Source organism: Eulemur rufifrons, chromosome 3 (assembly GCF_041146395.1).
Source record: "Eulemur rufifrons isolate Redbay chromosome 3, OSU_ERuf_1, whole genome shotgun sequence".
Lineage (NCBI taxonomy): Eukaryota > Metazoa > Chordata > Mammalia > Primates > Lemuridae > Eulemur > Eulemur rufifrons.
The window spans coordinates 43,782,175-43,807,187 of NC_090985.1; the positions used below are offsets into that span (position 1 = coordinate 43,782,175).

Below are 25,013 nucleotides of genomic sequence, written 5' to 3' on the forward strand. Positions count from 1 at the left end.
CCATTATTCCTCACCCTCCAAAGCATATTTTCTATATAGCGTCACTAGGAATAAAATCGGTATGTAGTGTCTATTAAGTGTATTAGAATGGCCTTGATCTTTTGAGGAGATTAAGAGATAAAGTTGTCCCCCCGAGAGGGATGGGAATGGAAGGCTTTAGACATTGTCCATGAACCATTCATCGGAGAGTCAAGATGAACTAATCAAAGTCACGGCCAGGATGCCTGCAGGCTTTGCTGAATGAAGTGGCAAAAATGTGTGTGGATGTCACCCACAGGGCTTTGCACTTTTCCCAGCATGTTTTGGGTGCCTAAGAACAAGAATGAGAAAATGGAATTTTTTTCTTTTTCTTTTTTTTTTTTTTAGGATTGGGGCTTAGCACTCTTCTAGAATCTAGAAAATTCTTGGGGGCCCAGGCAGGGGAGGGATGGAGAGAGGAGGGCCTCAGCAGCCCTGCTGCCACCCTGGACAGTAAAGCTGCCTCACCCCTCCACACTCTGGGCACATTTTCCTTCCTCTTTCTTCAGCATACTCTTCCTTCATTAATTTATCCATCCAATGTTAGTTGAACATCCCTGTGTGTCAGGCACAGTGCTAGGCTCAGGGGACTTAGGAGAAGGGATGTAGACAGGGAGCTTGCAGTCCAGTGGGGGAGGCACAGATGTTGGCAGCTGAGTAAGTGCTGCAGGGCATAGGCTTAGGGAGAGAGAGGGAGGCTGGGAGGGAGGGGGCCCAGGTGGTCAGGGAAGGCCTCTCTCTGAGCTGAGAACTGGGGGCCGGGTGAAAGCAGGGCAGAGACGTCTGAGGTGTTACATTTCCAGACTTAGTCCACCAGTGGTAAAGTGGCATAGTGAAGCTCGAACCTAGGTTTGCCTGACTCTAAGAACTGTCTACTTCTCACTAAATCCTAAAATAAAATTAAACTTGCTCTCAAAACATTTATAGTTAAATGTGTTGTGTCCCCATAAAGCAACTTCAACAACAATAAGACAAAGAATCACTTATTCTTTCACGCATTCTGATCATTTACTATGGGTTAGCCCCGATGTGTATGTCAATGCACGATGCCATATCCTATTGTGCAGCTGTGAGCACCGATGCTGAGGAATGTTGACAAAAGCATTGTTAGACTGGAGCTGGGGTAGTGCTGCAAGAGTCCAGCAGGCTCTTCAAATTCGTCACAATGCCCCCTTCACTCCATAGGAGTATGGCTCTCATTGACATGCAGGGCATGTACATCCCACTTGTTGATTCCTTTCATTCCTAGACAAACACGAGTCTAATAAAGAGGCAAACAAGTCTGTCCAGGTCACAAGTTGGGTTGGGAATGTGGATATTTTGGAGAGGTTAGGCTGATGCTAGCAAGTTGCCATTGCATCCTGAACTCTGAAAGCCACTGGGCACTCTAGTATTTAAGAGTAGTATTGACTGCAGTGCTAATGACATGTCGCAACCCACGCCAAGGGAGGGCGAGAAGATCTGAAAATTCAAATCGGCAGCTATCTTCTTGCATATTTAGATTTCTGTCTGCCTGGGGGATAGGGCTGGTGCAGACACTGGAAGTTCAACACTCTCTATGCCAGATGCTGTAGAACTTTCAGGAAATGATGGAGATGCAATCCCTGTCCTGGAGGAATTTTCAGTTTAGTAAAAAGAATTTCCAGTATAACAGTCAGCAGAGGAGGCATGGTGTGGTGGGAAAATCATGGACTTTGAACCATTCAGACTGGGTTTAAATCCTTACTCTACTGCTGACCTTGATCAAATTATTCCATCTTTCTGACTCTTGATTTCTTCACTCATGAAATGAGGTTATATAACTACATGCAAGTCTACAACTACCTTAATAGATGGTAACTATTATAATCATCGTTGTGGTATTTACTATTCTTAATATCAGAATACAGCAAATTTCTGTTTTATCACTGATGGGGTGACTTTGGGCCAATTATCCAAATTCTTCGTCTGTAAAATAGGATAATTCCAACTGCCTTATTTGTGTGATTCAAGAACTAATTGTAGTCCCTCGTCATTCTCACCTTATCAGCTCTTATCAGCAACTGATATTTATATAATTTGTGTCTTTTTCCATCCAATAAAACATAATCTCTGTGAGCAGGTATTTGGGTTCTTTCGTTAGTTGCTGGACTCTTTTGTGCCTAGAAAAGTGCCTGGAACATAGTATGTCCTCAATAAAATATTTGCTACATAAATGAGTGAACAAGTAAATGAATGAATGCTAAATCCTATGTTAAATGTTCTATAAGAGGTAAGGTTCCGGCACATCATAGTTGTTCATGTGCTTAGTGTCTTTATGATTAGAATATGACGATTGCCATGAGAGGAACCAACACAGGGAGATCGCTCCCGGCTCTCTCAATTGGCGATCCTTGTTCTTAGCACTGGCATTTCATCAACTGTGTTGTAGCTGGGCGAAACAACTGGGTCATTGTCAATAGTAAGGTCACATGAGATTAATTGCAAAAATAATGGTTTCAGAATTTTTATCAATTCTCAGGAAGAAAGGGAAACAGCTGCAGAAAGGGAGGAAAGACTGGGAAAAGAAGTAAAACATCATCTTTCGCAAAATATTTTGTCACATGAGGCTATAGGCTGTAAGTCTGTGACCGAGATTTACTCAGCCCCAAACTTAGACACAAAATCAGCTGCATCAGTCAGATGACACAAAGAGAATCTGTATGATGGCACCAACCTGCAGCCGGTGCAAAATGAGAAACTGTCCTTTGCAGAATCTGTTCTGCTTCTGAATTGTTAAAGGAACTAGAGAAAACCTCTCAACTTCCCTTCAAATGAGAGATTGGCAGGGTTTCTTTTAAAACTAATAAAACTAAATGTATCACAGTATAGTGTACTATGGCGAGAAATACCTAGAAGCTAGACTCTAGTTATGTAGGACTGAGTTTGAATGATAGCTCTGTCCCTTGTGGGTGTGTAAACTTGGATCGGTTACTTAGACTTCTGTGAGCCTCTGTAAAAAAGAGAAACCAATGTATAGTTTGCAAGATCATGGAGAGAATTCAGGCAGATAATTTCTGTGCAATATGTGCCACATTCTAAGTGCTCAATGTATGGTGGCTGTTATGATTAACAATGAATACTACATGGATTATTTTATTTAATCCCCACAGCAACCCTGTGAGGAAGGTACTATAATTATTCTTACTTACACTGGAAGTACTATAATTATTCTTACTTACACTTCCATTCTGGAAATGGAAGTCCAGAGAGGACTTCTAACTCAGTCAAGACCATAGAGCTAGTGTGTGTCCAAGTCATGCTTCTAACCAAGCCCAGACGTCCAGGATTTTATTAATAGTAATTAGTAAGTTGTATAACATCTCTCATAAGAGCAACAGAAGCTTAGCGGGACAATGTAAGGTCCAGAACTTCTGCATTCTCTTGCATAATACTCTGGTGGCAATATGAGGTAATTGGATTTCAAATATGCAGTGACTCTGTTTACAAAGGATTACGAGAGACCTGTAAGTGTTGCAGAGGTGATGTAAGGTCAGCTTAAGTCATGCCTGTCTTCTTGATCAACCCAGAAGTACATAGCTTCGTCTCATTTTGCTTAAATCTACCAAAGGATTTTGTGAAAGGTTTTCGTTTCTTAGCTTATCCTTGACAAACGTTCCCTGTAATTGGCATAAATTAAATTGTGCATGCCAATTCTCTCTCTCTCTTTCCTTCAGGAGATGAAATAGTGAGAACAATGCATGTATAAGTATCCTTACCTTTCATTTTGGTTTATCCAGAAAATTCTGATTATTTGATTTAATTTGAGCAGCTCTGGTCATTACACAGAGAGAACTCAGCTCCCCAAGAGACTCTAAAGAAGAAAGAAAAATAGTAGATGGCTAGAGTTGGAAAGGAGCTTAGACGTTGAATAGCCAAGGTTCCTCTGCATTTAGTTACTTTACAAGAATTCCTGACTAACATCACCCAGCCTTTGCTTAAATAGTGACGGTGAGTTCATTTTTTATAACAGAATTCATTTCCTTACCTCTCTTATTATGAGATAAAACATTCTTCTCTCTAACGTCTAGTTTTGCCTGAGGAAGCATGCAAAATAACACTCATCCATCTTGCATTGCCCTGCTAATATTTAAGGCAGTCAATCACACCAAACTTCTCCCCTCACCTGTGCAAAATGTCCAGGCTGCACAGTCACAGGGGTACTCATTAGATATCCATTCCTTGAACAGCAGTCAGAGTGAGCCTTTTGAAATATAAATGGTATCATGTCACTGCCTGACTCAGATCCCTCCAATGGCTTCTCGTTGCATCCAACATGAAACGTGAAGCCTCCACTATGGCCTGTGAGGTCCTACATGAACCAGCACCGAATTGCTTCTTTGACATCATCTCTTACTGCTCTCTCATCTCTCACTCCACTGAAGCTACACTGGCTTCCCTGAACACACTGGGCTGCTCCTACCTCAGGGCCTTTGCACTTGCTATTTTTTCCAAGACACCTGGCTCTTTCTCCATTTCCTCCAGGTTTCTGTTCAAACACCACCCCTTTGGAGAGACCTTTGTTGCTGCTGAATTGAAAATAGTTCCTCCCATTACTCCTTTGTTCTCTTGCTCTGCTCTATTTTCCTTATCATTTATCAGCTATTTGACATTATATTTCTTTTCCCACTAAAATGTGGGGTCCATGGAACAAAGGCCTCATCCCAGCGCCTGATACTAGATACTCAAAGAAAGTTGAATAAATGAACAAATGAATGAGTGAACTAATGAATGGATTGGGTGATAATTCAATCCTTCATTATCCTGGTCATGCCTCTCTCGGCGCTGTCTGGTTTCTCAATGACTTCCTAAAATGAGATATCTGGAGGTGAACGCAATCCAGATGGAGTTGGCTCAGCTGAAACTTTTCTCTCCTTGATCTGGGCAGTACTCATTTATTAAACGAGCCTATGATAAAATGAGATTATTTAGAACTGAAGTTAAACATGGGCTTCTATGCTTGCAGGTAATAAAAACTCCCAGTTTTCTTTAACAAGAATTGTTATTAATGCTGGTCTCTCCTAGTGAAGTTGTATAACTGAATTTTGTATTTTATGTCAAGAAAGTTATCCCAGATGGATTGATCTTGATCTCTCTCTAAAATCTTTTTTTTAACTCTTAATTTCAACCTGTCAGGATATGATTGAACTTTGATTCATTGCTATAGTCATGGAATATAGTATATGGCAGCTAGCTGTCACTGAAATACTGAGTTCAGTAATCAGGAAGGTACCATGTCTGTCACCTCCACAGGTGTCTCCTGATACTTAGAAATCTGGAGAATAGATATGAAATGATGTTGAGGAAAACCTATCATTTCTATGATCTTGTTTGCACAAACAGTTAAAAGGGATAGGAAGATGGATCTCGATTTCTGCTGTCCAAATCTCATTCCTCTCTAATGACATTCTCAGGAGGATGGTTGGCAAGAGTCTATAAACTGTGTCTATAATCAATCCTACAAAAAATCTGCAGGACAGGAAGAATGGCTGGAAGTGGGTTGAGCTAGAGATCTAGGGAGGCAATTCTTAGTAATCCCCCACCCCCACTGCGTAACTCTATGATAATGTGTTTTAACAAACTATTGATTTCCTGCTATGGTCTGAATGTTTATGTCCTCCCCAAATTTATACATTGAAATTCCAGCTCCCAAGGTGATGATATTAGGAAGTGGGGCCAGCGAGAGGTGATTAGGTCATAAGGGTGGAGCCTTCATGAATGGTTCAGTATCATTATAAAAGAGACCTCACAGAATGGGCGCAGTGGCTCACGCCTGTAATCCTAGAGCTCTGGGAGGCTGAGGTGGGAGGATTGCTTGAGCTCAGGAGTTCGAGACCAGCCTGAGCAAGAGCAAGACCCTGCCTCTACTATAAATAGAAAGAAAATTAGCCAAACAACTAAAAATAGAAAAAATTAGCCATGCATGGTGGCACGTGCCTGTAGTCCCAGCTACCCGGGAGGCTGAGGCAGGAGGATCGCTTGAGCCCAGGAGTTTGAGGTTGCTGTGAGCTAGGCTGATGCCACAGCACTCTAGCCCAGGCAAGAGAGTGAGATTCTGTCTAAAAAAAAAAAAAGGCCTCACAGAAACCCTGGCCCCTTTCTTAATGTTAGGTTACAATGAGAAGACAGATTTCTCCCAGAAAGTGGGACCTTCACCAGACACTAAACTTGCTGGAGCCTTGATTGTGGACTTCCCAGCCTCCTAAATTGTGAGAAACAAATTTCTGTTATATACTAGCCACCCAGTTTATGATATTTTGTTATAGCAGCCTGAGTGGACTAAGACACTTCCCCATCTCCCAGTTAAAACATGCCTTTTATCTCACTGTCCCTGATATCAAGTAGTATTTGGCATAAGGGGAAACTTTCAGTAAGCATTAGCTAATATTGCAGTGAGTGCTTACTAAATCTGTGTTGAATCACTGTTATGATAACATGAATTTCTTTAACTCTGGTTTTCCAAAGCTTAGGGTGATTATCTGATAATGACCGGCATTCTCTCTGAACTCTTAGGAACTTTGAAATGTCATGGCTATGATGACCAAGGTTCTGGTAACTTTCTCATTTCCAACTTATTCTCTTTTTATGTCACAACAAGGTTGGCCTAGGATAGAGGTTAATCTGTGGCTTCTATTACCTTCTCATTAAGAAACATTATCAGATATCAAGACACATTAAACATTTATCAGATCCTCTGCTTTTAATAGACTCAGGTTTCTTCCAGCAGAGTTGAAATTCCCATTCCTTTCAGATCTTCCCAGTTTTGAAATAGTAATTGGGAAACACAGAGAAAAGATGACTCCCCCACTCAGGTACTTGAACTTGGGCAAGTGGTTTGGTATATTTGAGGTTGTTTTCTCATATATTGACACTGATAATACCATAAAGATTTTATGACTATTAAATGAGGCAATATATGTAAATGTGTCTAGTATGTTGCCTGGCAAAGTGCGAGCATTTACTACATACCTGCTACCACTTGACAGAGTGTCTGCTCCATGCCAGGTAGGGTACCACGTGTACATACTTGCTTTTCTCTTTCTCTTCACCTGTTTTGAAATTTTTGAGTCTTTGCTCCTGGAATTTCCTCTGTCTGCAATGTCCTTCCCCTCTTTATCTACTCAAAAAATAAATAAATAAATAAATAAAAACTCTACCTATAATTCAACAATGTATCAAATGCCTGTCTGCCATTTGAGCTATCCTGATCTCCCATTCAGAGGTCCTTTAGCTCTGTGATCCTACTTATGGACAGACTTTTGGTTTACTTGATTGCAAAGTCAGAAGAATGAGTGAGCCTTGATTTCTCTAATTCATAGGGTTGCTTTTTTTTTTCTTTAAAGAAGTGTTCTTCAAATGTAAGTCTTTATTGTTCTTAAATTCCCACAACTATCTTACAAACTCTGTTTACAGTTTTCTGCCATTAAGATTCAAGACCCTGGAGATCTGTAGGCAAGAACCAGGTTCTCTTTTAGACTGTTTTATTTCAAAGTAAAATGAAACAGAAAATGTGATGGAAGAGATATGGGAGAGGGCTGAATTGCTCTGACAAAGTCCCAGGAGCCCTTCCTATATTCAGGGATGCAGAGGGTTTCATCACATAGGGGCTGTTTAAGAGAGGTCCACACCATGACTCAAACACTTCAGTCCTCCTGCTCATTGTCAAGTTCAGAGGATGCCTTGGGTGACTCTGAAAACAACTTTGAATACACAAACCTGAGAACTGAAAGTCCAGGTTAACGTTCCTTTTCTGTGGACCCAGATGCTTTGACATTTGCTTCTCTACAGGCCTAATCTCGATAGCTCTTCTTTTAAGTAGCAACTATTTTTGAGATACAATTTTGAGACATAATATATATATCATAAAATTCACTCTTTTAACCTGCACACATCAGTGGTTTTTATTATATTCATTGAAATGTATAAACATCTCCATTATGTAATTTTAGAACATTTTGTCATTCAGAAACAAAAACTCATGCTCAATAGTGTCACTCTTCTGTCACCTGACAACCATGAATCTACTTTCCTTATCTATGAGTTTGCCTATTCTAGATTTTTCATTTAAATGGAATCATATGATATGTAGCTTTTGTGGCTGGCTTCTCTCACCTAGCATGATGTTTACAAAGTTCATAATGTGATAGCATGTATCTGGATGTCATTCTTTTTATTGCTGGGTAATATTCCATCGTATGTATATACCTCATTTTGTTTATCCATTCTTCAGTTGATAAGGCTGCTGTGAACATTTGCATTCAAATTTCATATGGAAGTATGTTTAATTTCTCTTGGGTATATACACAAGTGTGGAATTTCTAGGTCATATGGGTAACCCTATATTTAACACTTTAAGCAACTGCCAAACTTCTTTTCAAAATGGCTGCACCATTTTACAATCCATTTTTCTTTTTTTTTTTTTTTTTTTTTCATCTTGTTATGGGGGATACAGAATTTCAGGTTACATACGTTGCTCCTGTTCCGCCTTTCCCCCCAAGCCAGAGCTCCAGACGTGTCTGTTCCCCAGGTCGTGCGCATTGCACCCATCATGTAGGTATATATCCCTCCCTTCCCCACCCCCCCTTCCCGAGTCAGCACCTTCAAGTGTTACCACTCCCCAAACGGTGCACAATGCACTCATTGTGTAGGCATACCCCCATCCCCTCCCCCACCCCCCACCTCAGTCTGATATCCAATTGGTGTCGTTCCCAGATGTGTATTTAGGTGATATTCAGGGAAACCAATTTTCTGGTGAGTACATGTGATTCTTGTTTTTCCATTCTTGGGATACTTCACTTAATATAATGGGTTCCAATTCTCTCCAGGAGAACCATAGAGATGTCGTATCTTCATCATTCCTTATAGCTGAGTAATATTCCATGGTATACATATACCACAGTTTGCTAATCCAATCATGTATTGATGGGCATTTGGGTTGCTTCCACATCTTTGCTATTGTGAATTGTGCTGCTATAAACATTCGGGTACATGTGTCTTTGTTGCAGAATGACCTTTTTTCCTTTGGGTATATGCCCAATAATGGGATTGTTGGGTCAAATGGCAGGTCTACTTGAATCTGTTTAAGATACCTCCATAATGCTTTCCACAGGGGTTGCACTAGTTTGCAGTCCCACCAGCAGTGTATGAGTGTTCCTGTCTCTCCGCACCCACGCCAACATGTGTTGTTTTGGGTTTTTTTGATAAAGGCCATTCTCACTGGGGTTAAGTGATATCTCATTGTGGTTTTGATTTGCATTTCTCTGATGATTAGGGATGTTGAGCATTTTTTCATATGTTTGTTAGCCATTCTTATATCTTCTTTCGAGAAGTTTCTGTTCATGTCATTTGCCCACTTTTTGATAGGGTTACTTGATTTTTTCTTGCTGATTTTTCTGAGTTCTAAATAGATTCTTGTTATCAGTCCTTTATCTGATGTGTAGTATGCAAAAATTTTTTCCCATTCTGTAGGTGGTCTGTTTATTCTCTGGACTGTTTCTTTGGCTGTGCAGAAGCTTTTTAATTTAATCATGTCCCATTCATTAATTTTTGTTGCTGCTGTGATTGCCTTGGGCGTACAATCCATTTTTCCACATCCATTCTAACACTTGTTATGGGCTGTCTTTTTAATTTTAGCCATCCTAGTGGGTATGAAGTGGTATCTCCTGGTTTTGATTTGCATGTTCCTAATGACTAATGATGTTAATTGAGCAAACTTTCTTGTGCTTATTGTCCATTTGTATATCTTCTTTGGAAAAGTGTCTATTCCAATCCTTTGAGCATTCCAAAAAATTGGGTTATCTGTCTTTTTATTGTTGGATACTCAACCCTTATCATATATATGATTTGCAAATATTTTCTCCCATTCTGTAGGTCTTTCCACTTTCTTGCCTTGTTGACAACAATGTCTTCCGATCCGTGAACACCGAGGTCTTCCCATTTATTTAGGTCTTCTTTAATGTATTTCAGTGATTCTCTCTAAGTATTAGTGTATAAATCTCATTTCTTTTGTTAAACTGATTCCTAATTATGTTAGACTTTTTGATAATATGATAAATGCAATTTTTTTCTTAATGTCATTTTAGATTATTCATTGTTAAGGTATAAAAATACAACTTTTTTTTTTTTACATATTTTTCTTGTGGCAAACAACCTTCCTTAACTCATTAATTAGTTTCCATACTTTTTTGTGAATGCATTAGGATTTTCTATATACAAAATCATGTCATCTGTAAATGGAGATAGTTTTATTTCTTCCTTTCAAATTTGGATGGCATTTATTTGTTTATTATTTATTTATTTCCCTAATTACTCTGACTAGAAGTACAATGTTGAATAAAAGTGGCAAGAGAAGACATTCTCGTCTTACTCCTGATCTTAGGAGAAAAGCATTCAGTCATTCACCATTAAGTATGATAATGTAAGCTATGGGTTTTTTTGTAGAAGCCTTTATCAGGCAGAGGAAGTTGCCTTCTATTCCTAGTTTGTTGACTATCGCTAGCAGTTGTTTGATTGCAAGGGGAATCACAGAAACGGCAATTTTGCTTCCTCCCTGAGAGAGTACCATTGTGCTGGTAAGCATGTGATGATACCATTCCAATAGAAAGCATAAACTTCCTTTTAGGTTTGAGTTCAAAAACATTTGTTGACTTGAAGCGCAACTTCTTGGGACTTTCCAATTGAAATAAAGGGTTTTTGCATGATTAAAACCCATCCTTCAAAGCTGTTTCCAGAATCACCCTACTCTTTGCCAAATAAGGGCTGCCCATTTTCTCATGAGGTTAGAGAGAATGTGAAAAAGGTAACATTATTGACTTTAATCTACATATAATCTCTCCATAAGTAAAGGAATTTTCCTAGAGCCTACATCACTACTAAGCACCTATTATATACATACCCAGCACTTTGGAAGATGCTGAGAATATGACAGCAGATGATGCAGACTTTATCCTCTGGTATACAGTAATGGCTAATATTTGTGTGTTTTTTTATTTTTCAGCACTGAGCTACTTGCTTAACATACATTATGTCATTTGGTCTTCATATCAACCCTGGGTTATAAGAACCATTATTATTTCTTTTAAAGAAGCCCGTATTTTAGAGAAGTTAAGCAAGGTCTCATGCTTGAAAGTGCCAGACTGAAGTCTGTTGGACTCCAGAATCCACACTCTTGGCCTCTGTACCATGTTGTTTTTTTCTCCTGTTCTCTGGAAACTTAGGGTCTTATTGCTGAGACAAAAAATACTCAAAATAACAGGGAAACTTAGAGAGATAAGAGATAAGTGTCTTGGGTAGAATCTCTAGGTTCTTGAAATGAGGGTGATGCAGTGGGTGCTGCAGTTGTGAGGGGGTTTCTCTTGACGTTGCTGAGACTTGGAGAAGGCTATGGATTGGCCAAGATTTGGACAAGAACAATGGAAAGCGCAGACCTTGAGGACTGGGAAACAGTATAAGCAGAAGTGTGGATGCAGAAATGAGCCTGGACTTCTTGTAGGAAGGGCTTGCCTGGAGTGAGAGCTTCTGTCACTCATCAATGAAAGATTTGGCCTAAGAGGTCAGATTTTGGTGTGTGTGAATGTATCTGAATATTACAATGAAAGGATTGGATTTAGAACAGTATTTATTTATTTATTTTATTTTTTTTAAACTTATGATGTATTCTGAAGTCTCTAAGGAAACAAAATAGCACCACTGTGTTTTATTCCTTAATTGGTCAAAGACATTGGAAAACAATATTTTACATATTCAGTGGGCTCACCTCAGTCTTATTTGCATTGGCAAATCAAATGCACTTGACAATGACTACATCAAACACAATGAGAAACTGGGTTAAGATTCTAGAAGATGCCACAAAAAAGGAATGTTGGAACAAATTCATAACCAGATTAAAACTGTAAGAAATATCTAAAATGCTTTTGTCTTAGTGAAAATGAATATTTGATACACGACCAAGGAAGAAAGATCATTACAAATTTTAATATCAACTTGCAGGAAGGTACAGAATAGCAGGGTAATGAAAAAATATTATTATATGTATTAAAGAATGATATTTCTCAATGCTATATTAGAAAGAAGTATTTCTTTATTTTACCTTATTATATTCTGTATATAAACCCTCCATTAGGTAATGTAATTCTCCAGAGTTTCCTAAAGAAGGGCTTTGTATAATTCATCTTTACTTCTAGTTCCTAACACAGTTTCTGCCTCAAAGAAAATGCACAATGCATGCTTATTAAATTAATTGTCAATATTGTTTCATCTTGATTTTTAGCTATTGATTTTTTTTTCTTTCACAAATAATTGCATTCCTTGAATTTCTAGGTTCCTGAGAAGGTGCCATAGGGGAAAAGGAGGTGGTTGGTTAGGTGGGATCCTGGTTCCTCACTCCCACTTGAAGTATGGCAGCTCAAAATGTAGATGTTGGTATTCATTTTAATTTTATTTGAAAACAAAGTTTTAATGTTGATAAAAAGGGCTAAACCCCACCAAGTTAGCCCAATAGCCCTGCTTTACAGATGAAGAAGCGTGGACTTGCAGTGGCATAGCTAGTTAGTAAGAAAGCAAGGACCACAATTCAACTTTCTTGGTGCTGAGTAACATTGCATTGTCTGCCCATTATATTCCAGGCAGGCTGCAAAGCTCTGTGAGTTGCAAGGGTGCCTCGTCCCTGCACTCAGATCACAGGGATAGAGCTGCCTAAAAAGTGGTTACAGACAATCTGGTAACGCAGCAAAGGAAGCCCGATGTTCTACATGGAGAGGAGGGCAAAACTGGGGAGGCTTCACAGCAGAGTGATGTCTGACTTAAATTTCCACAGATGTGTTGAGTTTTGTCAGGGCGATTAGGTGGAGAAGGGCATTCAAGGCCAAACAACTACCTATATTAAGGAATGGAGGTGTGAAAGAGCACAACTTAATCAAGGAGCAGCAAATACTTCTCTAATTAAGAAAACTTAACATTTATTAAGCATTATTCTGTTCCAGGCATTGTGCTAGGTGATTTACATGGATTCTTTCACGTAATACTCTCAAGAATCCTATGAGATGGATATGGATGAGAAAACTGAGTTTTAGGATAGAGAAGTAATTTGCCTGAGGGTCATATAAGGTCTCACAGTTAAACAATGGTAGAGCTGGGATTTGAATTCAGGGAGCTTATTTTGTACTTAGGGTCCTATGTGCCTGGCCAAGCAGTTTGGATTTTATCCTCTAGGTCAGTGGTTCTCAAACTTGCATCAGAATCACCCCATCAGGTTGTCAAAACACAGATTCTGGGCTTCAGCCTCAGAGCTTCTGATTCAGTAGGTGTTAGGTAGGCTCTGAGGATGTGTACTTCTAACAAGTTTCCAGGTGACTCTAACCCTGCTGGTCCAGGGATTATACTTTGAGAACTGATGTGATAGGGAGCCACTGAAAGGTTTTAAGCTTGGGAGGAAAACCATCAGATTTGCATCTTGTTTAGGGATCTTTGGGTAATAAATGGGAATGAATTGTAGGTTGAAAACAAGAGAATTCAATGAATGGTATTTGGAGGTGGATGGAGTGCCAACAGAAAGAGCAGTTAGGAGAGGACTTTCTAGTGTGGGTCCAGAAGAATAAAGTTGAGGGATGAACCTAAACATTATCACATAGGAAGATAATTTAGGTCCTAATAGTACTCAGCAAGCTCTGATAAATGTTGGCAATAGTTGTAATTATTAACTAGAATCTATAGGCTTGGTGTCTGATGAGAAACAAGAAATGAAAGATTGTAGTAGAACAAGAAGTAGTTTTCAGATTCTCCTGAAAAGAAATGAAGTTGGGATGGTGTACTGGTTGTTCAGGTAGATGCGTTTTGGCCGTGTTGAGTGGAAACCCTCACGTGGTGTAATAGACACAACATGCTGTAGTGGAAAGAGGACTCAGCTGGCTCAGGAGTCCTGGCTCAGTCACTTATTCTACCATTTTGGAGACTCACATACTCTTTGGACCATCTTTTCTTCATCTGCATGTGGAGTTGAAAATAGCCTCTGTGAGACAGCAGGGTAAAGGATGGGAGTCCTCAACCCCATAGTAAAGCTTTTGGTAAAACAGTTTCTCTTCAGTCATTTACCACCATTAGTGCTCATGTATTGCACAGTAACTTTACAAAGTCGACTCAAAGATGAGAAGCTTTGTGAGGCTCAACATGTGCCGGTGACTCATCTCTCCAAATCGTTACCGACTTCTCCATTTGCCTGAACATTGAGCATGCAGGTTTCAGAGTAGCTGAAAGAAATAGTTAAATTGAGTTTTGAGTTTTAACATGTCATAAGCTAGAGTTAGGAATAAAACTGAGTTATTTCCTGGGGTAATGCTTTAAAAAACTCAATTATGAATAAATATATTGTTAGTATTTAAAGTCCAATATAACATTACTCTAAATCAATTGCCTTCAATGATTTTAAAAACTATTGACAAATGTTTTAAAGCTATTAGCCATGTCCCTTATTTTAACTGTTTAATTCTAGGGTGTTAGCAGATGGATACATATCTCTATCTTTCTTATAAGCCAATCAAAATTTAAGAAGTGATTTTACTAAGTATGTATTTGATGATCATAATTGTTAAGTATTTATTAATTCAGGAATGATAGCTTAATACCTTCTTGCCCTTTGGCTCCCATACCCAGTTCATTAACAAGTATTTTTTCTAACTCTCTTGCTTCCCTCCTTTCCCATTGCCATCAGAGCCTCCTTGTTGCAAGCTATCGCTGTCTTCTGTCTGGATTCCTGCCAATATTTCCAAACTTATCTGCTGTATCCATTCTTGAGTCACTCCAATTAATATCCACACTGTACAGAGATTAATGCTTCAAAATCTGATTAAACCTCCACCTGCTTAAGCCTTGGTAAGGCCCTTCCGTTGCTTTCAGGGTAAAGACAAGACCCCCTAACATGACCAGTGAGGCCCCATGTGACCAGCCTCTACTAACCTCCCAGTCTCACTTCCCTCCATACTCACTTTTGCTTTCCCTACACTGGTCAAAATGGCTCCTCTCTGTCTTGTGGATGTGCCATGCCTCCATCCTACACAGAACCTTTGCACATTCTGTCCCCTCTGTCTAGAATTCTTTCCTCCTCCCTTAATCTAGTGCCTCACTCTCACCCACTCTTCAAATCACAGCTCAATTGACATTTACTCCACACATTCTTCTGTGATCCCCCTACATAGGTAAACTGAATTCATTGTTCTCACAGCACTATTTACCTCTTCACTTCTGCGTTTCCCACAGTTGCAGTTTTACATTTATTTCTGTGTCTGTTTGATTGATAGAGACGGCAAGGACCATGTATGGCTCAGCTCCCTGTGTAGTACTAGTACTCAGAACAGTGCTTCGTACTGTTCTGAATATTTGTGCAATATTCATAAAGGGCAGAGATTGTTCTGGTGTTGGGGCTTATGCTTAGATTCCATTGGGAGTAAACACAATTCATAAAAGTTTATGACATGAGTTAAAATCTTTGAAAGATGGGACAGTTTTGATTTCAGCTTTCAATTGTGTGATAACTAATGGCACACGTCCTGTTTACATTGTTATTCCTGTGCTGGAGAACCCCGTGAGACTATAGGTTACCCATAAAACTTGGCTTCTGTGGTTTAGAATCTTAAGTGGTATCTACTTTATACACATCTGCAGCCCTGGATTGTGGAAGCAATTGAGCCAGCTTGCTCCTCTATCAGCTGTCAAAAATTTCTACTCAATTTAGATTGGTAAGTCTCTTTAGCAAAGATTCTTATCCAGCATTTATTCTAAATTTTCTCATAGTCCTCAACCACAGCACAATTTTAAAACAAGACTTAAAGAGTTTTTAACATAGAATGGAAAGAATATACGTGGGCACTGTTTTTTCACTTCTGTAGTGTATGTGTTGTAGTTACTACTAAATGATACTACTGAAAATCACGTGGTCAATAATTATCTAACATCATACATCATCTTAGACTTATTCTGGGAGTAATGGTAAGTCAAGTCATGGCAATTCTGCATAATGAGAAACTTGATGTAGGTAAAGTTTCAACCAGTTCATGACAATTTCAAAATTACTGCAGGCAGCAAGAGTGACAACACTTAATTACATATCTTTCAAATTTCACTGTTCACCCCAAGCCGTCTTATCTAATCAGGGCTTGGAACAAGGATTCATAGAAGCATTTCATGAAAAGATAGACTGTGCATTTGTATAAATGCAACTACTATATTGCAATTAAGCAATACATACACTGCTGCTTTGTGCCACCAGCAAAGTAAAGAAAATACTGCTCTGCTGCTTGCAGTTTGCAGATGATTCCCCTGGAGGAACAGCCATAGTTTGTCATTCAGACATCTAAACTTTAATGTCCAATTAATAGTGAATGCTATTAATAATATGTTAAAACTCCATTATGAAGTAAGCCAAACAATTCAACATGCAGGTCATAAACAAATTAATTCAAAATAATTTATTCTAATGCTCCATTTTTCTAAATGGGGTCCTTATATGACTTGCATCAAAATATCCTATTGTGCCAGTTCTTGTCTGGCCCCTAAACTCCTCTTTCTTCTCCCCAACCCTTGCCATGACCTAATGAATCAAAATCTTGGGGACTAAACATTAGGCATAAACATCATAAACGTCAGTGTTTTAAACAAGCTCCCAGGGTGATTCTCATGCCCAATAAAGTTTGAGGACCACAGAATGATTTCCAGGGGCTGAGACTGTTGAGAGATTTGTTTATAGTTCCAGGTTTTCTTCTGCCAGGGGGCAGTGTTCTCTGAAATATGGCTGGGTTAATAACCCAGGCAGGAAGTTAATTTTTCAGTCTTTCACATGCACTTTCTTATTTACTGAGCCAGCCACGTGTGACCTTATACCAAAATCTTAAACACCATAACAAGTGAACTTTCTTAATTTAGTTTTTTTTATAGAAGGTTTTGGACTATGTTCCAGTGTTTAGTTGAATCTCTCAACCTACTTTACTCATTATCAGGCTTTTTGTTTTTCTCGGCTTTAGCTAATGAGGGGTATTTTGCAGTTGATTTGATGCCTGAGGTAGGGATTTTGGTCATCCTTCTGATGGTTAATTGATAGTAATCATTTTGTAGTAAAATCCTGTTTAACTATGGCTGGATGTTGTGTGGGTGCACATGCACGCTTGTGTGAGTGTGTTAATAAGTTCCTTATGCACAAGTTGGTAAAGATAAAGTTCTTTGGCAGAACGGTTAACAGAAATAGTGGCTGAGCTCAACCTTTTTGGGTAATGGGTAACAAGTGTTGTACAGAAGCCAATTATGGATCAAGTTGGTTATTACTCTTACAGCTTTTCCCCCCTGCACCGCTAATCTGCATGTCAAAGAAAAAATTAATGGATGGTGTTCAGCTCCTGAGCTCTAAGTTTTTTTTTAGGGGAAAGTTTCCTTGTCCTCAAGCTGGGTTTATACAATCAAATGTCAGACAAAGTCGAAAGTTGCTGGACTCTGGCAAGGCCTAGGGAGGTTGCAGAGAAGAGGAGGCTGGTGTTTTAGAACATTTGGGGCACTGTGGCATACAATGAAATAACAGGATTGCCATGATATTTTCCTTTTGGGTTTATAGTTTTTCTCTATAATGGCAGGTTTGCATTTTGAAATTTAACATAAATAGCAGAAAAATCTTATACGGGGTTAACATCTTTTATAAGCCTTGCTAAATACTCAAGTCCAAATCAGTTCAGTATGGTGTATAGACTAAAGCAAGAAACTTACATAGAAAAATTTATAAGCCTGCCATCTCTGCAAGAGTGCAAAACTAAAAGGATTTTAGAAAAGCAACTTAAAGTTTGGCAGTATATTTTCTTTTTTTTTTCAATTAGCTGTTACTAAATTCTAAAATCTATAATGAAACCCAGGCCTGCTATACAATCCACTATAAACAAGTTCTTGCTTTTGTGCTATCATGTTTTATTTGAGTAGAGCCACTACTCCGCTAGTAATTTGTTGCATGGTAAGTCTCGTATTTGTTTGTGTACGAACACATGCGCTGCGCAAGAATGACGGTTACCGGACCTGGGGCCTGGTGAGGGAAAAGCCAAAAACAAACCTTCCCTCATTTCAATCCTACAGGCATATAATATTTAAACAACCCTCAGATTTTAGAGGTCTTGATTTCTTCTTTTGAGAGTGTCCTAGTTGCCAAATTGCTTAGTAAAGAAACTCTGGCACTCACAATAGCCTCAAAGGACACAGCGTCTGGTGGCTAGATGGTAATTTAACTGGGAAATAACTAGGGAGACAATTCTTTAAATCTCAATTGTTGCTGCCATTGAGATTTCCTTCCTAAATTCAATTGCTAATAAAGCTTTTCTATCCCATCCCCTACCCCCCAAAACCCCAAAAAGCTGAGAGTTTTTTCCTGGAAGAAGAGACAGAGACTGAGGTTATTTTGTCTTTCTTCATGGGGCAGAAGGACTTCATGCTGCTTAGCTGGCATTTCCAGTATTTTGATAAAAGTTACTTCTCTAAACTTGAACAACGTGGGGAAAATAATGCTATCTTTTATGTTAGTTACAATTTTTGGGAGATTTCATCGTGAGAAACATTTGAGGAGTCAGAAGTAGCTGAGAATGTGGTAATAGGGAAAGGGTCATTCAAACTGCCAGCAAAATAAATAAATGGGAAAGACAGGAAAGTTATTAGGTTTATAAATTATAAAACTTTCCTTGTTTAAAAAAAATAAAGTTGTGAGGTTGACGACATTGAATAACTACTTTGTAAACCTTAAAAGCTTAAAGCTGGTAGAAACCCTTGTACAGCTCTGTTTCATTTTTATCGGATAAAATACATTTGGTTTCTTTTTGACAAACCATGTTTTTGTGAGGGAAGGAAAATGAACATGCACTGTTATTGGCCACAGCAACATAAGAAAGCCTCCCGTTGCCAGAGGATACCACATGAAAGTGTCTGTGGCTTAGGGGAGGAGCCGATAAGGGGGTGGGGAAAAGGAAGATGATATCTTAAGCCTCTTATGCTGAGAGCTGCGATTTGTGAACAAACTGTGATGAAATCAAGCTCTGGACAAATCAGATGAGCCTGTCAACCTCCCAGGTGGGATTGCTTGTAGTTAATAGACTAAACTCGGAGCCTCAAAAGCAGTGCTTTCAGTGTAGGCAAAGAGAACACGCTGCAAAAGGCTTTCCAAGAATCCTCTGACATGGCAAGGAGAAGCTCGTTCCAGTCGTACCAGGTGGGAGAATGATGGAATGACAGGGGAAATGCTTGGTGTTCAGGATCAGTTGCTGATTTGAATTTTTATTTTTGTTGTTCACATTAAGACAGCACCTTAGGATGCACTTTGGAAGTTGTAGGAGTGGGTGGTGATGTTGAAGTCATTTGAATTGCCATCATGTAATGTGATTTAGTCCTGTCTAGCTGTATTTGACAACTTGATTCCTCATTCCCTTAGATAATATCCCTGTTCACTTTTGCCATTGGAGTCAATATCTGCTTAGGATTCACTGCGCATCGAATTAAGAGGGCAGAAGAATGGGATGAAGGTCCTCCTACAGGTAAGGGTAGCAACTGTATGCATTTTCAATTTTTTACAAATACTATATACCAGGTAATCACAAGCTCATTAAGAAATTTCTCTTTAAGAGAATTTTGCAGTATAACTAAGTTAGACCTGAATTTCCCTGGGATAAAACCACCTATATGTATAATTCAGATGAGAGAGTGTGGTTTTAATTAAAAAGCATTTGTTTCATGATAACTGGCTATTTAAATCTTTGTACTGTGAAATTTATAAATGTGAAGATATAGTTAAACACTTGTCTATAGATAAAGCTAAAGCAGAAGTGATGAGGACAGGTGTTGGTTTAATATCGGAGATACACAAATATGATTTGCTGTCATATGATATAGGATATAGTATTTGCCACCAGAAAGTTATGACCTAGGAAAAAGAGAAATGGAAGGAAAAAAGATAGTGAATTGTCCTTATAAAACTTCAGAAAGTTAGGACTTTAAGATTAAGATTTACCTAAACTTGGAAAAGCATAAAAGGGAGGAGGTACTTAATGAGTTTACAGGATTGATTTGTATTCATTGTGTTTTCTTTTGGCATAAGGAAAGGTAAGTTTTAATAGTGTACTTTGACTTAACAGAACCAAAGTGAAAGAGTTTCTTTTTACAATACACTGCACCATGAGCAGTGTGGGAGTTCTTATAAAGGCACTCCTTGTGCAGACAGAGGGGGCTTAACTGACCAGGTCTTAAGCAGTGAGTTGGTTAATTTCCTGGAAATTGGAGCTGCTGATGGTTTTAGAAATAAAAATTACATTTTAAGTAATGGATACTCTAGGGAACAATATTTTCTTGACTTTCCCTGACATCACAGCAGGTTTGTCTGTCTTCCTGTGAATTGTGTGTTTGTATTTCTTGATCTGATTATTATAAAAGACCATCACCTGTCTCTGTTTAGCCATGACAGACTTTTATCATTAGCAAAGTTATGATACATACATTGATGGAATAACAAATCTTCCTCACATCGAGTAAGTTACTTTAGAGTCATGCCAGAAAGTTGAAAGAATATTAGGAGTGGGTTAGTGAGTTGAAGTGGGTGTGGTTGGGGTGAAGAGTGAGAAAATAGATCATAAAAATTGCAGCCCCAGGGAGCCAAATGGACAAAGTGCTTGTCTTCTATTGAGGAGGCAGAAGAAAGTAGATGGCTAGATTAGAGAATGATGTTTTTATTAGTAGAACACACTCTTTTCAAAGAACACTTTTTCACTCCCACTAACACTGTGACTGAACAGACAGGGAGATCAGATCCTTAGTGTGGTCATGTGGGTAAGCTAGCAACTTGAGAGTCAACTGCTGGTTCTTTCCAATGCACCCTAAAAGAAACTTTTTTGTTTCATCTTGATATATTACTTTATTAAGATGGATCAGTTAGTATCATCTTGCTATAAAACTAGTATTGAGAGAATTAAATGCTATTTCCTTAATGAATGTGAAATTTAATCACTCGTTATTTTCAAAGTTGACTTTTTTGGGAAAATAGTCATAAAAGTCCTAGACTGGCACCCTGGATTTGTGTAACTTGCTGTGTGGTCTTAGGCAAGTGACTTGTCAAGTCTGTTCCCTTAGCTGTATAATCAGAAGACCTAGATGATTTCTAATTTTCCTTCTAGATTAAAAAAAATGTCCATGATCTACTCTGTTTCATTGCCTCTTGAATTCATGTGCTGTCTACTGGAAAACTTAAAAAGTATAGATTGGATTTATTAATCCTTGAAAATATTTTGTATACAATAAATTATTTCCATATATTATAAGAAACAGCTTGTAGAACTAATGAATCAATGCTACTTCTGAAAAAATAATATAGTTTATATTATAATCTGTAGATCTAAATGATGTTATCAAAAATAATTTACTAGTTAAACTTCTACCTATATGAATCTCAGTCTTAGGATACAAAGCAATTTAAATCTGAGTTTTAGGGTTTGTATATGCCTGCACACTTTTTATTTTTTATTTCTTTTTTAGTGTAGTTTACCTGCTGTTTAGGCACTATGGTTGATTTCTCCTGAATCTTTATTCAGGAACAAAGTTGTACTTAGGAAACTGGGTGAAAGCAGACTGCGGAGAGTTTAAGTATTTTTATCTTTTTAAATGCTACATATGCCTAGAAAAGGATCTTTCTCAAATAATACATGTGATTGATTATTCTGACTCTTAGCAAAGCCTTCCCATCAGAAAACACTGGGTGAATTTATATGTCTCCAGGAACAAGACGCCAGGAAGGGAAGCAGTCATGCCTATTTCCAACAACACTTTTAGGCTCCAAAGAAATGCTGGGATACTCGGTGCTTCAAAAGTGTTTAAAAAAATAGAAGGAATATAAAGAGTGTTGATACATGGCTAGCTTCAAACTGATCAGAGTGAGACTCACCATTCTAAGGCATGCAGCTTCTTCTTTAGTAACTGTAGCTCCTCAGATTCTCAATAGTAGCTGAGAATGTTCTGCACACATGCATACCCTCGCTGCTGTACTATGGACTGGGGTGTTAGTTTCAAGGTTGTGGCAGTGCAAACAGTTATAATTAATTAACTAGCACACTTTTAGCTGGATTTATTGTTAGGACCTAGTGATCTATTGGAAGTAATGGTAGAATAGGATTTCTAGTACCAGATCATAGAAGATTTATGTAGATTTATTAGGAGATATGAGAAGAGCTAATTATAATTCTGTTGGGTAAATACAATGGGCACGTAGGTAAATGAGATACCTGGAATAAGTTTTAAGAGAAGATGTAAACAACAAATGAAATTTAGTTTGATAGCTTTGTCTCATATATCTGATGTGGTCCACTTGATTTGCCTTTAAGACTGCAAGAGAATTTATGTCAAAACAGGTGTTTCTGTGCTCATGTATACATGAATATGTTTATGTTTGTGATCTTATGAAGGAGTCCATTTTATTGAACCTTGTGATTTATATACTGTTTCAGTCTCGAGGTGGAAATGGAATATCCTCTTTGAAATATAAGTAATTTCACTCTTGAAAGACAAAGGGAAATTTGTGAGCTTGTGAACAGCTGGATAAAAGAGACTTAAAAGTTCAGTCCATTTAATCATCATTTTCAGTGGCTTGGCAGGAAAGTTAAAAAGTATGTGAATGAAATTCATAGGTAAATATAAAATGAAGAGGGTTGCTAACAACTTTACGAGTAAAGCTTTTATTTTGAGAATCATAGGGAAATTAGAAAATGGCACTAGGGACGAGAAGGTTCATGTTCATTTGATAACTTCAGGAATCTCATTCTACAATGAAAAGCTATTTAAATGTTGGCATAATAAGATGTAGGAAACTGTAAGTCTGGCAGATATTATCAGCCATTACTCTGGGAGCAAAACTATCTTGTGGGTAATACCATGTCATGTGACTTTATGTTAAATTTAATGCAGAAATTAGGGAGTTTAAGTCAATGGAACAAGATTTTCTGAAATAAAAGCTAAGGAGGCACAGATTTTTCAGATCTTTGTTAAATGGTGTAGTGATCTTTCATTAATCTTAAAACTATATCTTAAAACTTAAAACCCTGGAATCTCAGTCTTCAATGGAGTACCACACAGATTTTTGAATCAATACATCTTCCAAAATTATATTTGGAAGAGAATTTCTAAACTTTGAAACCAATGTACAAAATTTTTAAAATTCTTTGTTAATGAAAAAATACCGTGGATATAGTGAGATGATATAAAATTTTATCTAGGCCGGGCGCGGTGGCTCACGCCTGTAATCCTAGCACTCTGGGAGGCCGAGGTGGGCGGATCGTTTGAGCTCAGGAGTTCGAGACCAGCCTGAGCAAGAGTGAGACCCCATCTCTACTAAAAATAGAAAGAAGTTATATGGACAGTTAAAAATATATATAGAAAAAATTAGCCGGGCATGGTGGCGCATGCCTGTAGTCCCAGCTACTCGGGAGGCTGAGACAGGAGGATCGCTTGAGCTCAGGAGTTTGAGGTTGCTGTGAGCTAGGCTGACGCCACGGCACTCACTCTAGCCTGGGCAACAGAGTGAGACTCTGTCTCAAAAAAAAAAAAAAAAAAAAAAAAAAAAAAAAAAAAAAAATTTTATCTAGGCCTTTGCTAGCTGAAATGAGGCCTAGAAATCTGATTTTCCAACAAGGTAAATGGGAATAAAATTGCCTTTATTTATCTGAAAAAGTTTTTGAAAATGCCGTAATAAGGCTGATGAGAGTTATAAGGTGTTAAGTATATGATGATACACTTAATTTACCTTCAATTATGTATGAGGGCCAGTGTCTAAATTTATATTGCATTGTGTTAGCAATACCTGTGATCTTAAATGATGTTTCGTTGTTTGGTAGCAGATTGGCAAATCATTCAGATTTATACTAATGACTACAATTAAATGCTATTTGAGTGGTTTAGATATTAAACATTTTATGTTTTAAATCACATTAAATCTGTTTTCTTGTAATTTGTGAGTTCTTTCTACATGAGAACATTGTATTTATAAATGCTGTGAAATACAGGTGCTTAAAAACTTCCCAGGTGGACCTATTTATTAAAAAAAAAAAAAAACTATGAAATCTGTCCCAGCAGCTATGGAGAGAAGGAGATAACAGTGATGCTGTAATAATGGGAATTTATAGAAAGCAACGTATTTAGGAAGCAGAGATACTGACACACAGGCTTTACATAAGTGCTGTTTGTTAAGAGATGAGGTCAGAAACATCAAGAAAAAATGGCAACTCCAATACAAGAAAGTATGATCAGAAAGAATGAACCATATTCTCTAGAAGAGGTACAATACGGTATCAAATTCTAGAATTGGGAGTGCTATCCATGCATCCTCCAGCTTGCCCTGTGGGTTATACTTCAAACAGGAAAGTAGACACAGGGAACCTATCCTGTTTTAATGCTCTTGAGAAAAGGAGGTGGCATAACCACAGCCTGTGACCTGTTTCAAGGCTTTAATCTTTCAGGAAACACCTGGGCTGAGAACCACAGAGAGTGGGAGGGACAGATGGAGAGCAGTATCCCAGACCCTGGAAACTGGACCAGACAAAATGTAGAAGAAAGCTCCTTCTAGCTTTAGGCTGAGCTAAATGTTTTCAAACTTCTTGGCCATCATCCAGATTTAAACATTTTCATTCCGCAGGGGGATTCAGAGGGAAATATGATTGGGAACCCAGGAGAAAGTAATGTTTTGGTTGCAATTCTTGTCATCAATTAGCCTCTTTCCAATAGTCTAATTAGATTATAATAATTTTTCTGTATGTCATGGAATAAATGGCACCAGCATTCTACAACCCAATAGAGTGGACTATTTTAGAAATAAAGTCTTACTTCACTAAGCAAAAATAATTGCACCTGTTTCTATCATAAGTACAAATTTGAATTGAAATAAATCATGTTTTACATTGATTTTTCTTTAAATCATTAAATTATACAGCTATGAAAAATAA

The 25,013-nt window shown here is 38.2% G+C and overlaps 1 protein-coding gene across 5 annotated transcripts in view; it reads left to right on the forward strand.

Annotated features, from left to right (window-relative positions):
• The window catches only part of ENPP2 (ectonucleotide pyrophosphatase/phosphodiesterase 2), a 110,029-nt gene that overhangs the window by 12,405 nt on the left and 72,611 nt on the right, over positions 1-25,013 (forward strand). For 3 of the 5 annotated variants that reach the window (XM_069466045.1, XM_069466047.1, XM_069466048.1), the window contains exons 1-2: positions 19,160-19,252; positions 19,472-19,574. In XM_069466045.1, coding sequence (XP_069322146.1) covers positions 19,220-19,252; positions 19,472-19,574 — 136 coding nt within the window. In that variant the 5' untranslated portion in view covers positions 19,160-19,219. Of the gene's footprint in view, positions 1-19,159; positions 19,253-19,471; positions 19,575-25,013 lie in introns of those variants that run through there. The other 2 variants (XM_069466046.1, XM_069466049.1) reach the window with 2 other exon arrangements.